At 41.2% G+C, this 17,363-nt stretch overlaps 1 protein-coding gene across 2 annotated transcripts in view; it reads left to right on the forward strand.

Annotated features, from left to right (window-relative positions):
* Positions 1–17,363, forward strand: part of TMEM181 (transmembrane protein 181) — a 373,980-nt gene that overhangs the window by 169,966 nt on the left and 186,651 nt on the right. For both annotated transcript variants that reach the window (XM_069234585.1, XM_069234586.1), the window contains exon 4: positions 3,254–3,344. In XM_069234585.1, the coding sequence (XP_069090686.1) occupies positions 3,254–3,344 (91 nt within the window). The remainder of the gene's footprint in view (positions 1–3,253; positions 3,345–17,363) is intronic.

Genomic DNA, 17,363 nt, shown 5'->3' on the forward strand with positions numbered 1-17,363 from the left:
GGGCATACGATTTCATTAGAGGGAGCAACATTGCATTGAAATCTGTTCATTATGCCTCCAAATGAGCTTGTGCGATTATCCATGTGAGAATGGCACTCCGATCTACTGAATGAGGCATCATAGCTGGCAAACATACATGTTTGTTCCCTCATGTGAATTTCTTAATTCCCGGATAGGGGTTTGGTCCAGCACTTGGTCTGTTGGGTTGCAGTTGAACAGTGTCTGGAATCTGGGTGGTCACAGGTTTATTCTAAAGTATAGCTTTAGTCATTAGTGTTAAGAAAAACAGACGTTTATCTGTTTTTGCAGAGTAGGGAAGAGATAATGTAGTGTTCAAGTGTACACACTTGGATAAGTTGCTGATGTGGTGAACTAGACAGCCAGCATTTCAGGCTCCAGGGAATCTGCTGTCTTTGGGCCAGAGTTATAAGTGTTTCTCACACAGCTTAAAGGTAATGCGGTCACGATGACAAAGGAAGCACTGCAGGGGGTGAATGTGGGTATAGGGCAAGGCTTTGGGAGGCACATGGGCTGAGGTTTGAGGCAGTAAAAGAATCATTCACTCAAACTCTGCTTTGAGTTTGGGCTAAAGGGCAAAGGCACAGCCAGAGCGATTGTACTCTCAGTTTCAGTCAAATATGCCTGAGCTGTCGGTTGAGTGTTACTCTATCAGGATGGTGTATGGTGGATTTGAAGGACAGTGATGGCAGAGAAAAAGGGGACTGCAAACTACATAATATCTCCATTTCAACAGATTCATTTTAAGAAAGAGGACTGAAAAGATGCAGAGTGCCTTACTATTCTACATTGCAGCCTGCAAATTATTAATAGAGTTGTGTGTGCAGGCTGCGGTCCATTTGCCTCCTGCTCCTGAGAGTTATTCTATTGCACACACCAATTTCTAAAAGATGCATTGGAGTATCAGAAGATTTGAAGACATAACTAAGTACATTCTTATTCGTTTTATTGCCTTAACTGTAGCTGGAAAATTCTGCTTCTTTCCCTTCCTCTTCTTATTCTGCTCTTTATTTTTAAATGTATGTTTTTAAAGTTGGTATGCTGATTGACAATTATTGGCATACGATAGATAGCTTATTCCATGTGTTAGACACTTTGACGATTAATCTGCTCCAATTTTTGGAAACATTCAAATGCTCTTTTTATTTTATCCCCTTGTCCGAGTCTGCCTTTTGGCCCTAAAAACACCCAGGTACTAGTGGCTTAACAGTTACAGTTTTTTTTGTTAACCTCAGGCACCTGGGTAAAAGTAATGTGCATTTATATAACTGGGCCTATCATGACACTACTGAAGGAAATTCCTCAATTTGTAGAGTTCCATCTATGTCTCAGCAGTCCTTTAACTTAGAAATCTAAAAAACCCTTTCAGACCTTTGGATTAATTCATAAACCAAATAGTTAATCTGTGTTATGTTTTAGCATAATTTATTGAAACAATACGAAGATGGCTGGTGGGACTCTATAGAAACACACTGGGGTAGTGAGGAGCAGTTTTAGAGGAAGAATTCAGTAAGCAAGAAATGCCTCAAATGATTTTCAGAGAGAAGTTAGAAGAAAGGGAAGGAGACGTTTTAACAACACACTGATGCCTACAGATTTCTCTGTGTAATGGAAATAATTTTCCTTTGCACAAATATTGCCTTTTTACATTGGCATCAGTTCTTGACAAACAGGGTGTGGTTCCAAGGTCCACAACGATTTTAGTTCCAGTTTCAATTTGATGAGCATTCACCAAGACCAACTAGAAATTGTATCATAACCTTGAAAGTCAATCACTCCTTAAAATAGAGAATATAGTATGAACTCTATATTATTTCAATACATTTCGTAATTGTTAAAACAATTGTAAGTAATCACTATGGAAACATTTGGAAGATAAAACAATTGGTGCTCAGATCATCATTCAAACTGGGCTGTATATGTGAAGTCTTAAGTCAATAAAGTTGCGTCTTGGCAGGACCCATGTATTTAATATGTAACGTTGGTACCATTAGTATACTAAATTCATCAGTGTGGGATTTTGTCTGTCATTAGTCTGCAGATTCGTAAACCTACATAAAAAAATAATATATTCATCTGTTGTGTACTGGATTCTGGCAGTGGCTGCAGGAGTACACATGCAGATGAGGCGTAATCATGACCTGTCAGAAAAAGCTAGCAGCTGTAGGTTGCAATCTGACTTTGTTCTACACTCAGTAACGCTCCTAAGTGAGCAGGAAGGGCAGAAGGGGCAACAATTCCTGCCAGAAAAAAAGATAATGGGTAGAGTAGGATAGGAAGTGAGTAATGGTATCCTTGAAGGGGGTTTAATACAATTGAATCAGGTAGGTTGTATGCATGTCATGTTAGTTATTTACATAGTGCCACTTTCATGGCCTTCTGAGCTAATGGAAGTCACTGGGAAGATGCTGTTTGCAGGCTTTGGGTCTAGGGGTGCTATCCCATGCATCCTCCTCAAACCCTCCCTAAACCTTCTGTGCTTCTTGCTACCATCGACAGGTTTCAGACATTGAATGCATCTTTCCATAAGAAGTATTTGTGACATCTTACTCCACATCAAATTATTGGCAGCATCTGGGCTGCTTAGGACCAGTGCTGCAAGGAGTGAAAGTTCTGTGTTTTATTTTATTTTTTATTTTTTATTTTACATTTTGAATTACCAGTGCTGTGTGGGAGTGGAAGCCCTCCTGAATAATTAATATACTATGCTTCAAGTATACCACATTGGTCATGCCCCTGTAGACTTAATAGACCTATCCTCTAAAATAATTTAGCTAAGCAGCAGTATCACTTCTGAAGTTTAAGCATAACCACTTGACAATATGTCTTCACGCATTGGAGAATTTTAACATCAGGAATGTCAATTTTATTAACTCTTAAGTCATGATATTCGTTATGTTCACTGTGTTGGAGTGACTTGTCTGTGTAGAATTTAATTAGTCAGAGTTGGTTTTATTAATATTTCACGTAAATGCAGATTACGATTTTCCTGCAATCCGTTTGGAACACTCTTGCTGAATTTTGTTCATGTTACAGAGAATGTGAACTTGACTGTTCACACAAGAATCTGTGCTCTACTTACTATAACGGCAGCATACTTTGATTTTGTTTCTTTCTGCAATCTGTGAAGTTGTTCAGCAAGTGGTGGCGAGACCTTAATCATACAGGAATTAATCCAAGGTGTAGAGGTGATTTGTTTTGGCATGTCAAAAAAATCTTTTTACTTGTATTTTAGGTTGGGCCATATCTACTGGAATCTCAACCACTTTCTACATACGATCAACAGCTTTGGTTAACATGTGTTGTTGTTTTGAAGCAACCAGATGGTAAGCAATCTTTCCTTAGAAATCCTCAAAAGAACATTTATTAATAGATGTGTAAAAAAAAAAAGTGCAGAAGGTCGTAAAGCGTGGTAATATATAGTCCTTGCTTGAATAAATATTTCATTTATTGTATATTTTATTTACTTCGAGTTATTTGTAGGCTGCTCCGATATTTCCTTTGCAGACATTTCAGAGCAAGAACCTTAAATGGCCATTGATCAGGTTGGAGTCTTTAGTCAACTGATGCAGTGCTTCTAGTCCGCTGATGCAGTGCGTTCTAGTCATCTTGTGCAGTGCCCACCAGGCGGTCAACAAAGGAGGCCTGTTCCCAGTTTTACTGGCTAGAAGTGTTAGTTTGTAAAATCCGCCACCTGCAATTGCAGAAGCTGTTACTATCAAGCACTATAACAAAATTAGTAACTTTCGTACTTCCAAGAGCAAAATAAGAAGTACTTGTTTCCTTACTCCCCTGAAGAGCTTTGATGGGGCATGTAGCTCCAGCAGCTTCCAGGGAACCATGTGCCTTTGCTGATGGGTGAAATGGGAGTTGAGGTGGGGTGCTGGATTTTTATAGGAGTGGACAGCCATCAGTCAATTCCTGCCGCCTGGTTCTCTAGAACACCCTTGTTCTGTGGAGAGGGTAGCTGCAGACCCCGAGGCATATAATCCTTCTAGGCCAACTAATGATGTGAGCAGACCCTGCATGTTCGAAAGTTACAGAGCAATTTTCCATTTGATCGAAAATATTATGAAGATGATTTTTGTTGTATCACAAAATCCATTTTGAAAAAAATTCCCCCAAAATGTAATCTCATTAAATTCACAAGATTAAAAAACAAACAGGTTGCATCTGTTTAGCTGGGGAAACGTCCTTAAGAACGCAAACATTTCCCACGCATGTGTAACCACGCTTGCCGGAACAACACATGGCTTTTTCTGTGCCTTAACCACGCATGGGCTAAACTACACATATGCGTGGTTAAGGCACAGAAAAAACCACACGCTCTGTTCGGAAGATGGCGTGGTGAGGTAAGTGAGGCTGGGTCAGGGATCGGGTAGAGTAAGGAACCAGGGTTGGTGGGTAGTTTTTAGCGGTTAGTTGAATTTAGGGCTTAGGGTGGGTGGGGGTGGTGGGGTATTTTAGTTTTTAGGGGCAGGGATGGGGAGTTTGGGGTAGTTTTTTTGTTTTGTTTTAGGGCTCAGGGCGGGTGGGTCGGGGTATTTTAGTTTTTAGGGCTTAGGGAGGGTGGGGGTCGGGTAGTTTACTTAGGGGGGAAGGCTTTAGAGCTTAGGGCAGGTGGTGGTGTTGGAGTACTTTAGTTTTTAAGGGCAGGGTCAGGATATATATATATATATATATATATATATATATATATATATATATATATATATATATATATATTTTTAGGGCTCAAGGCAGGTGTGGGGTAGTTTTCTTTTATGGGGCAGGGATGGGGGAGTTTGGGGTACTTTAGTTTTTAGGGGCAGGGGTGGGGTAGTTGGGATAGTTTTTTTTTGGGGGGGGGCTCATATCAGGTGGGGGGGTTGGGGTAGTTTTGGTGTTAGGGGTAGTTTTGGGCCTCAGGGCAGGTGGGGCGTTGCATGATAGAACCGTGCATGCCGTTTCGCATGCCTTTACTAGGCATGCTTTTACAATGAAATACGTTGTAAAGGCATTTGTGGACACAAAATGGTCGTGGTTCGACCGCGTTGTTATGGAATGTGTAGTTATGGCATGTGCGGTTCCATCATACAGACATATACTTTACACACAGTCTTTACCACACAATGTCTTTAGTATGCATCCATTACCACACAATGCCTTTAATATACATATGCCTTTCCCTTGCATATGTCATATGGAGTGGCGTGGAGTGTACTGGCATAGCATAGGTAATAAACTGTTATAAAGTTGAGTGGCGTCTCATACGGTACAGCAGAGTGCCGTGTTATGTAGTGGAATAGAGTGTTGTACATTGGAATGTACGGGTAGGGTGGAGTAATGAGTTGGACGGTAGAGTGTACGGGGTTAGAGTGGAATAGAATGGCAACAAAGGCCATGAAGTGTGGTACACTGTTATAGTGTGGAGTTATATAGAGTGGAGGAGAGATGAGTGGCGTACATTGTAGTAGCGTGGAATGGAATGACACAAAGTGAAGAAGCATACAGTGGAACACTGTCCATTGGAGTTTAGAAGAGTGCCATAGAGGCAATTAGAGTAGAGTGGGATGGCATACATTGAAGTGGTATAGCATAGAGTTGAGGGCACCTATAAATTGTGGCGTCTCATACAGTAGAGTAGAATGCAGTCTCATGCAGTGTTGGAAACTGTCATAGAGTTGAGTGTATGAGGATAGAGTGGAGTAGAGTGGCATAGTTATGTAGTGTTGAATAGAGTGGAGAAGAGTACACTGGAGTGGCGTAGAGTGGAGTAGTGAACACTGGAGTGGCATAAAGTGGAATAGCATAGAGTGGATTAGCCAGTGTGTGGCATAGAGTGGAATAGCCTATAGTGTAGTGCCATACAGTGGAGTGACGTACAGTGAAGTGGTGTAGACAGGAGTGGTTTGTTGTGGGGTGGTGTAGAGTGTAATAGCATACAGTGGAGTGATGTACAGTGATGTAGTGTTGACTGGAGTGGGGTAGAGTGAAATATCACATAGTGGAATGGTGTCCAGTGGGCTAGCGTAGAGTAGAGTGGAGTACACTGGTGTGCCATAAACTGGCATAGCTTATAGTAGAGTAGCGTGCAGTCGTGTAGACTAGAACACTATATAGTGGAGTAGCATACACTGAAATGGGGTTGTGTAATAGCATACAGTGGAGTGGCGTCCAGTGGAATACCGAAGAATGGGGTGGGGTAAAGTGGAGTGGCCTAGAGTGCGATAGCATATAATGGAGTGGCATACAGTGGAGTGGCATACAGTAGAAATTGTGTAAAGTGGGATAGCGTATACTGGAGTAGCTTATAGTGGAGTGGCATACAGTGAAGTGTACTGGCATAGTATGCAGTTGTGTACAGTGTAATAGTTTAGATTGGCATAGAGTGTACTAGTGTAGAGATGAGTGGGGTATATGGGAGTGGTGATGACTGGTGTGGCGTACATTGGCATGGGATAGAGTGTAATAGCATACAGTGGGGTGGCGTCCAATCAAATAGCGTAGAATGTAGTGATATACAATGGAGTGGCGTAGAGTGGAGTAGCATACAGTGGAGTGTTGTAGAGTGGAGGAACGTACAGTGTAAGAGTGTAGTGGAATACAGTGGCGTTGCGAATAGTGTAGTATCGTAGAGTGGAATCTTGTACAGTGGAGGGGCGTGGAGTGGCATACAAATGTGTGTGAAATTTAGCAGCAGTTTAGATTATGGTGTGCAGAGTAACTCAGTACAGTGAATTGCGCTGTCTTACGTTTCTTCCCATTTACCAGTCAATGCAGGGCCACACATGCTATGTAAATCTGACTTAAGTATTGCGTTACCCATGCAACACCATGTTTGACGCAAGGGTGCAGCGGTCCAATAATACAGCTAGGCCTTAGTTATATTTTGGACCATGGTATAGTGTGATAACTTTGCTTTGTACAGTGGTACGTGGTGAAGACAAGCCAATGTATAATTGGGTAATGGCTATTTTCACAGAATAAAAAGGCAGCCATATTGGTTTTACTACACTTCGGCTGTGTTCAGTGTTAGGGCATTAGATATAGGTAAGCAGTAAGTCCCTGCCTAATACCACTTTAATAAAGTAGTAATAGGGAAATATATTTTATTTTAAAATATATTTTTAGATACGTTTCCAGCTATGTACTGTGGTAGTTTCACGAAATTTTATGAAATTCTGCAAAAGGACAGTGGTGACATATATCTCTAAGTTTAAATGTCGTATAACGTAAAAAAATACCCTGGATAAATGCAGTACCCAAAAAGCATCATCTCTGCACCATAATGTATAGCCCTGCCAAACTTCATGCAAGTCTATTCAGCTGTTTTCTCGCTACTTCTCTACAATAATCTTTGGAAATGCATTTAAGGAAATGTGCGTTTTGGAACCTCCCTTTTATCTTGGCACCCCCTTTACTACATCATCTCAAAATATAGAAAACGCTATAGGTCTGGAAAGTTTTGTGATGAGTCATCAAATGGATGGAAAGTTATTAGGGAGCCAGTATCCAAGATAAAGTCTATCATTGGGAATGCAACTATAACTACAGAGTGGAAATTAGATTCAATGTGATTTTTTTGTTTTCTTGTTATCTATTCCACTTATTTATTTGTTCATTGGTTTACAAAATTATGTGAAGATCAACGTGTCTTTTAGTTGTTCATGGAGTAATTCTGAAACTTTACATATGCAGTCTAGTTTATTTTGGGGGCTTCCTTGCTACTTTTAGTATTACTACTACATATGAAGGCCAAAGTGAATAAAAGTAAATCATTGTTATAAAAATTGAGATTATTATATTTTTCCTGCTGGCCAGTTATGTCCTCAAGATAGTAGTTTGTGTGGCTCATTGCTAGGGCAATTTTTCATTTTGTTGCACAGGGGTGCATAAGAAAGATGGTGTTTGTTTGGCTTGTTGGGCCAGTTTTATTTTGTGAGCCAGAGAGCATGAAAAACAATTGTATGTAGATTAAGATGTATTCTGTTCCTTATGTATTTGTTTATAGGTTTCCATTATTATGTGACCATAAATGGGTCTTTCAGTTGTCATGTAGAAAATCTGAAACTTGACCAATGTAGCCTAGTTTATTTTTTTGGGGGGGCTTCCTTGCTACTGGTAATAGTGTTGTGGTACAAGATATCACTAAGTTGTGGGCCTTATACCTTCATAATCACTTCATAACATCACTTGCAATAGTGAAAAGAATTGTCTACAAAGTCTAATGTACATTGTTGTGAAATTTCATTCCAGTCCGTTCAGCCGTTTTCATGCTACGTGAAATACAAAAGTCTATGTAAAATGCACTGGATTTCAGGTGTGTTTGGGACCCCCTTTTTTCACCCACTTGACTAGATGCTGCAAAACTTTAAATCGTCCAACAGTATAACACATACAACAGGTTTTGCAGAAATTTGTTAAATGGGTGCAAAGTTAAGGGACAAAAGTCGAAGAAATCCCCATCTCGAATAACCCTATCTATAACTACAGAGTGGCTACTATATATATATATATTTGTGCTTTTCCACACAGTCCCCTCCTTGACTCGCAGCACAGGTATAAAACTCATCCACAGCCAGTAATAGTACAAATAAATAACTATTTTATTGACAAGCACCAATAATTCAATGATTGAATGCAAACAAACTTACAAAATAGTTTGACATATCTGACACATTTCGGCTTAACCCCTTCCACTGGGATATATATATATAGCAGGAGCGCAACTTATAGTTACCTTTGGGCACCAACCAGTTATAGTTTGTTGGGCCAACTATAACAGTTGAAATGTTATGGTTTTGTCCATGTAAAATCTGAACCCAACTATAAAGTCCCTCTAACCCTTCGGTTTTTAGTTAGTGTGTGTGTGTGTATATATATATATAACAACCAAAAGTTACAGGGACGTTACAGTTTCGTTGATGTTTACCAGTACAAAACCATAGACATTCTGCAATTATAGTTATACTTATATTTATACTTAGGTTAAGAACCTTTCCCTCGTTGCCTAAAGTTACTTTCCGGCGGGAGTTATAGTTTCTTCAAATAATTATAACTGCTGAATTTCTGTGGTTTTCTATGGGTAAACGTCAACTTAACTACAACGTCCCTATAACCCCTATAACCTTTTTTTTTTTTCTTCAATGAATTTCTTTTTTTTTTTTTTATAAAAGCACATATTAATATAACCAGCGCCGTGCACTGCCTTAGGCAATGCTTGGTAGGGGTTGGCCTACGGCCAGGCCCTGCAGCCAACCTCTTGCATACACCCAAACCCAGGCTGTGCATGGCTTTCAACCGTGTGCAGCATAGAGTTGGATCCATGGATCAGATGAAAAAAATTGGGAAATATTTTGCCCATGAGGGTCCCTAATGGACCCCTCTATGTGTTCTATTGAGTCAGGATGCCTGTATACTGACCGCTTATGTGTCATTGCAGTACTTTTTTCTCCTACTCCCCAGCCGATGCGACAAACAAAATGGCGGCCACAACTTTCTAAGTCCGGTTGCAGCCAGCCTACCAGGGCCTTGATTTCTCTCGGATCCGTGGATCCATCGTGGGTGGATCCACGGAGGATCAGCATTCCTATATATCTATATTTTTTAACCTTAAATAACTCCAAAACTACTGAACGGATTTACACCATATTATGAAAAGCACGCTTTCTGGACAAGATCTAGCTTTCTGCCAAATTTGGTGTAATTCCATTCAGTGGTTCGGTTAGTAGTCATGCACAAAACTCGAAAAATCCTATAGACCTAGAATGGGAAAACCATTTGGGACTCTGTTTCAGCGGAGTCCCTGAAAAAAAGATTTTTTTTTAAAAAAGGGAAAGGGGCAAGTGTAAGGAAACCCTGCTCCATTAGCAGGGCAAAAAAGCATTTGAATTTTTTAATTTTTTTGTATTTTTGCCGAGAGTCACAGTAGATCTGCAAATTTGTTGTTGTTGTATTTTTTTTTTTTTTTTAAGTTTAAGTGCGGCTCCCATACTTGTATTAAAAAACAAACAAAAAAAACTCAGGATGGGCCAGTTCCCGGGACATTATTTAAAAAAATAAAAAGAGGAGGGGGGGCACACAAGGCCCCCTTTGAGGCTGTTGGAGCCCTCCCTGGGGACCAGCACCTTTCCAGGGTTAAATCTCGGTATTTGTGGGGCCGCCTGGACCACCTCCCCAAGGCCAAATTAACAGTAATGAGGGCCTCAAAGAACCACCCCTCCCACCCACCTGATGCCGGAGTCCACCACCTTCCCAGGGCAAAATAGAAAGTAAAGGGGGGCCTCGCAAGCCTTGGGGACCACCACCTTCCCGGGGCCAAAATAAGTTTTGAAAGTGTGAGGGGGCCTTGGGCTCCCCTTCCCAGGTCATACATGACTCCAGGCACCACCACCTCCCTGGGGCCTTGCCACAAACCGCAGAGGAGGGGGGCTGTGCAACCCCTCCCTCCAGGAACCATAACTCTTCTCCCAGGAAGCGAGGACTGTCAAACAGCTCTGGCTTGCTGGGATCAGAGATTTAGTCTGTTCTCTTGCCTGCAACGATGCAGGCAGGGAAACAGACAAAAGGATTGCTCTCACACATTGTTTGCTTAGCAGCTCCCGGCATGTAGAGCAAACCCGGGTCCTGCAGGAGGCAGATAGCTAACTGGGACCATGGGGGCATCCAGGCTCCCCTCGCAGCCCCTTACACTGCTGACTGGGTGTCCTGGGTGGGCACCCAGGTGACATGGCTGGGTGCATGGGAATGGGGTCCCCAGGGCTGAAATCAGCAGGGGGGGCGGGATCATGCGCTAATTACCCCCAGATGTTACAGCACTCATGACAACTTTTATAGCGTCAATAAAAATATAAATGAAACATTCGCAATCAAATTATTGAAGAAAAACAGTGCATGGCGGGGGCACTAGTTATAGTTATCTTAAGGCGCAAGTTATAGTTACTTGAAATAACTAGAACTGCTGAATTTCTGTGGTTTTGTGCGAGTAAATTCTGAACCTATCTATAACATCCTTGTAACCTTTGTTTTTTAAGTGAATATACATATACACACACGTGTGTGTATGTATATATATATATATATATATATATATATATACATACATACATAGTAAACCACCCACACGTTCCTTTTTAATATAATTTTTATTATTATTTTGTAACTCCCTTATACTGACCCTGATCCCTAAAAACTCACCACTACCTCTTAAAACCACCCACCCTAAAATCACTTATTGCCACTGTACACTACCCACTCCTGAATCCTAAAATCCTTTTAATGTATCTTTGCAGGACCCATCCATGAACCCTAGAAACTCACTTCTATCCCACACACACCATTGTGCATAAAAAATCATTACTACCCCTATAGACTACCCACCCCACCCCTAAAAGAACGTAAACATTGGTGTAACGCAAAATAAAGGGGCCCTCTGCAGAATTGATGGGGAACCCTGGTGTCTCATAGATTGCTCGTATGTTCATTGGTTTTGTGCTCAGTGGAGGCCCCTGAATGGGCACACACACTGCAAGGGTCTACTAGTTAAAACTGAGTGGCTTTCCTGACCGTTTCCTTCTTATTCTATGCAATTGCATAGATTCTGCAAGGCATGCAATGGCATGCCTTAGAGGGTGAGGGTCCCCCTCTAAAACAACATGAAACCCTGGGGGCCCACACTGCCGGGGTTCGCAGGGGCTTCCGTTACGTCCCTGCCCTTAATACCCCTGTACACTACCCATGTAAGTGACATAACCCTAAACAAATACAAAATAAATACTTCTAATATAGTAAAAGTTGAAAACAAAAATACAGTGAAATTCGCCAGTTATAGTTTTGTCAGCTAACTATAACTTGCGCCTTTGTTATTCACTGCTAATTACCTCACATATTACATCATACACATGTTAAATTGCATAATTGACAACATCATTGACATCATCCATATCTTTTGCATTCTCACTTGCAGTAAACCTTTACAGAATTAAAAAAAAAAAAAAAAAAAAAAAAATTGGTAGTAAAGAACCTACAGTCGTATACAGCATAGAATTATTTTGTGTTCCACTGTGGGTGCATAGAATAGAAATATTGTGGTCCATAGAGCGAAGTCTGGTTCTCAAGGTAAACTTTATATGGTGCACGGTTATGGGTGCAATTAGTACACCATGTTAAACAAGGGAAAGGATGAGTACACCTGGTGCAGGTTGCAGAGTCACGATTCAAAATGGATTGTGGGTTAAAGAGAAGCTGTTAAGTCGATTATCTGCCTGTGGATGAATGGATACACGCCCTCATTAAATATGTCATGCACTGCTGCAGACAGATTCCATGTAAACTGGTGGTTTATAAGGTGTAGACTTTTATTTGCAGAACTTTCACAATGATTTGACACATTGCATATTGTTTAATAATGTACATGGTTGACCCACTTAGATATGGTATAACTCACGGAATAGTTGTAGCCATGACTAAGATAAAACGTTCATCTCAGTAATGTATGTAGTGTATTTGACCAAACTACAGAGGGTTGTGCATACGTCTGTGTCAAATGTGCATTATTAGTGGCTAATGCCTACCTGTATACCTGTCAACCTCTTGACTCAAAAATGTGGCTCATGTGAGGTATTTAAGAGGGTGATCCAGTCAAGGTGACTAAAGAACAAACACTATTTTGGAGAATCTTCATGTTTTAAAAAGTGGGTTATCACATTAAAGTGTATGCAAGGATATTGTTAGGTGGGTGAACACCAATAAAAGGAGGTTGGATACACCAAATGTGGGTGAGATCAGAGATGTGCTATGTGTCCAGCAAAGGTTATATCAATTATCACTTGATAATTAGGCACTGGTGTAGCCTGATGAATTATTTACAGTCCACAATGCCTACAGCACACTGTCAGTTATTGGTTGATGTCATGAGTGATGTCAATTGAAATGAGAACTGTATGTACTATGTGAGGCCATCTCGAGTTCCTGATGGGAGAACAAGTTATAGTTAGTTGTCGGAACCATTACTGGAAAAATATCAGCGTTTTTTCAATTTTCATATGCTAGTTCTTATTTCCTTTCAACATCTAACTAAAATGTAGTGCTACTGTTATTTTTAACTTTTTAATTTCATTTTTGTGTTGTTTGTAATGAAACATTTCATCCCTTATATTGCTTGTAGAAGACTTGGTTTTAGTGTTTCAAATGATCCTGCATTGTGGTGTAAAACATTGTTTTGTATTGCTGAAATCCGTGACCTGAAAGACAGTTTGCAGTATGTTGCAAAACACTGGATGTTTTCATTGCCTTCCTCTTGGTATTGCTGCTGTACCTCCGGTTATATATTCAACTCTCTCTGTTACCCTCTTTCTATGCCTGAGCTATCTTGTTAGTGTACAAAGCCTGCAGGTGCTTTATATGCTGCTTGTACCAATAGAGTACTGCCCAGGGAGTCCCCAGTACAACATCTGATTGCACATGGTGCAGGTTACTTTTTGGGTACTGGTCTGGTATTCGCCCTGTTGAAAAGGTAAAGAATTTCCAGGTCACGATTCCCTTTTCGAGTCTTGAGTAAGTTTGTGCTGTTGGTGTTGATGACAGTGCAGTCACATCATCTTTTGATATTCCATCACAGGCATGGTCTGTGGATGGAGTAGTGACTCCTGCTCTGTAGTTTTTTTCCTGAAGCCATGATGTTATATTCCCTGGACAGCAATCTACTTCTGGAAAATCACACTTTGTAAATGATGTTCAAGAAATTGCTTTGTATTTTCTGAAGCCTGTGGGTGTATTCTTTAGAGTAGTGAATCTTGAGTGGCCAATCGGGTTGTTGCTTTAACTTTCATGCCCATTTTTTTAATGCGCTACTGATACCATGGAACTCCAGCTACACCCATAGAGATAGTGATAGAGTGGCGCCTTAGTCTTGCAAGGCCTTTACTACTTTTTTGGGGCCCCAAGATATTCAAAAAAGTACAGTGGGACACAGTGGTTTTCACTGAAGTTCACCTTAATACGAAGGAGTTTATTTTTTTTCAAATTTGAGCCTGGGGTTTTCCTGACTGGCACAAATAAGTAAGAGATTTTGTAGCTTTAATTGTAATTTCTTTAAGTGTTGTGGTAAGAAAAAACCATGTCAGATTGGCTGTGTGAGTGTATGCAAGCGATCTAAAATATTTCAAGCCCCATTTTCTGCATTAGGTATTTGGATATCATTTGGTTCTCAACTTTATCAATCTGTCCTTATTTTTTTGTTTGGACTTGCCTCTTTTTTTTGTCGATTAGATCAAAACTAACTTGGAGAAAGGCATCAGGAGGAGACCACCCTGAAAATGATGAAACCCTGAATATGTGGAAGAGGAAAGTGGAGTCCTCCTGAACCAATACTTTAGTTCTTCTCAATTTGACCTGGCACGAAGGTCTTTGCGAAGAAAGTCATATTCAAAATCTGTGACCAGGAATTAAGACCAGTAATGGATGAAAAGTACTCCTTTGGTACTTACAGGGTTCATATTCATCTCCATGCCTTGACATTCCTGCCAGTTCAGTGCTGCAAAAAGGAAAATGCATCATTATCAGGGTACATCTACATCTGGCACTGCCCTCCAGCAAGGGTGACTCTCTTGAAGATGTACATCCACCGGATAGTCTTGCAGCTCAACAGCAAGAACGTGATCCATTCTTGTTCGAACAGTCTACACTATGGCAAAGTAACATCTGTTGGTGAGCTGGGTGCCACTGTTCGGAAGAACTAGGTGGTAGCTTATCAGGCAACTTACAGAAAGTTTTTTTTTAATTTCTCTTCCTAAGATGGGACACACGATTTTTGAGTTATTTATTTATTATTTGCTGCCCATTATGCCAACTGTCATGTATACCAACAACAAAGGACCTCCTCTTCTGCCTGCCTAGGGCACGTTTCTGCACGGTGCACCAGCTGTGGTTTAGGGTTTAATTTCTGTTTCAACACTTTGCCGCCAGATGTTCATTGGCATGCCTCTCTTCTTTTTGCTGTCTAAGGTCCAGTGGAGAGCTGTTCTTGTGATGAAGTATTGCTCTCTTTTGATGGTGTGTCCAATTCAACTCAGTCTTTTTCTCATGATGGTGCTCATTTTCCCTTGCTTGCATCTTTCATTTATTACCCCCAAAAACGATTAAAAAACATAAGATACACATTTTTTGTTTGTCATGCCTGTCAAAGTATGTTACTATGTATCTGGGTCCAGAAGTAGTAATGTTTGAGTTGCAAAAACGGGTGGCAATATGGGCTCCGAAACTCTTGCAAATCTAATAATAGTTTGTGAACCACCTTACGTACAAATAGGTTGGTTCACAAAATACTTGATCTCAATCCTACCTCGCTAATAAGTTAAGTAGCAGATTGCAATATACTATATTTTGCTGCCATCATAGAGAGGGTGGCCACCATGTCTGGTCAGGGCCAGACACAGTGCTCAACCCTCCCCCTTACCTCCCCTCTCTGGAGGCCGTCAACCTGCTAAGCAGCGACCCGCTTGCCTGGGGGCAGGCCGTGCCCTATGACCAACAACCCCGTCGTCATCACCACCCTAACTACTGCCACAACCTCCTCCCAAACCCCCCAGGGGATGCATCCAACCCCCACTGCCACGACCATTGGCAATGTGCAGCCTTCATCGAACCTGCCACAAGAAGCCAGTCCGTGTCCCCTTTAAAAAAATAAAAATATGTTTTTGGTGGCGTGGTACCATAGGTGCCACAATCCCTAAAAGGGGCCTCGCTAGATGCCCAATAGTACTCAAGGACCTGCGAAATGAAGAGCTTTTTTTCACCGCCAGTTCCCTTCCCACTATATCCCCTTTCTTCATTTTTATAGTGAGGCAATAGAGTACCCAACTCCAGTAATAGCAGCTACAACATTTTACCCTGATGTTACGGCAGGCCAATCAAAATGCTCTGGTACCACGGTTCCTGAGTTCCCATGGTATCACATTGACTAACAGGACAAAAAGATCCCTTGACCAATCGGGTTTGAGTCCTTGTATTTTTGCCATTTAAATTGTTGCAGCTGCAATTTCTGTATCTGGAATATGTCCTCAATGGAGCATCCTCACAAGGTGTACCACCATCATATCCAAAATATCACTGAAATTAATGTTAGTGTAGACTAGCACAAGTTCAAGGTGGTTTCACAAATCCCTCCAAACTGTATTCAAAGTTCATCCATTTGCTTTGCAAGGAATTCTCTTTGGAAACCGTTCTCATTTAGTTATATTTACTTTTGTGTGGGATAGTCTAACATTTTGATAACTCTAGATCTGAATCTTGTGAGGTACAAAGACGTGAACATTGTGTCGTAGTTTGGACTCTTGCTCTGGGCAAGACTGCTGATTTAAGGATGACAGTACTTATGTTTGTAGGCGACTATGCCTATCCTACAACAAGTTGCAACTGTCGTCCCAATCCTTCCGGCTCACTAGAAGCACCTCACCAAAAACAATACCAGTAGTAAAAGGTGATTTGTGGACTGAAAAACAAGACATCTCAGGGAGTGTCGTGGTTAAACGGAGATTACCCCTTTCTCACAGATACATTATGTCTCAACCAAACACAGGCAATAATGGAGATGCAGTAAAGCTTCAATGGTTTTTAATTAACACAACTGCAATTTGCGATATGTTGCATGGGCTGCAATGATTAGGATAAAGAACATTGCAAGAAACAGAATTGTTTAGAAGAGTCATTATTACAAAGACCCCCACCATCTTGCAATAGCATGTAATAGACATAAGAGGTGTAATATGCCCGAATACCCTAACATGATAGGCCTAACCTCCTACCTGAAGGAGAGCTGGGTTTGCTAAACCTAATCTGCCAATGCCATATCCCTGAGAGGAGCCCCCAACCCTCGTTACCTTGGAATGAGGTCTCTATCTCAGACTCCGCAGGGACACGAAGACTGGGTCAGCGTCAAGACGATTTGCAGTATCGATATCAGCAATGGTGGCGATGCCCTCTGGTCGTAATCCCTCTGATTATCTGTCTAAAGTGCGATGTACTGTTCCTAATAAAAGGAAGAAGGGAAACCCTGTGGTTCAGGAGCAAGAGCCCTCACACATCCATTCAGATGTCATGCTTCATTATTGGGGTGCTCCTCGTCAGACTGGTGCTGCAATGTCTGACGGGCTCCCCGTTTAGGGGGCTCTTTGCCGGAGATCTTTTTTAGAAGAATGGATGTGTGAGGGCTCCTGCTCCTGAACCACAGGGTTTCCCTTCTTCCTTTTATTAGGAACAGTGTATTCATTTGGTCTATTGTTACTTGGGGAGACCATACACCGGACCTTCAATCCTCCCTGTCCCTCTCTTTGATGTTGATGAAAAAGTGCGATGTATTTATATGG

Source organism: Pleurodeles waltl, chromosome 5 (genome assembly GCF_031143425.1).
Source record: "Pleurodeles waltl isolate 20211129_DDA chromosome 5, aPleWal1.hap1.20221129, whole genome shotgun sequence".
Lineage (NCBI taxonomy): Eukaryota > Metazoa > Chordata > Amphibia > Caudata > Salamandridae > Pleurodeles > Pleurodeles waltl.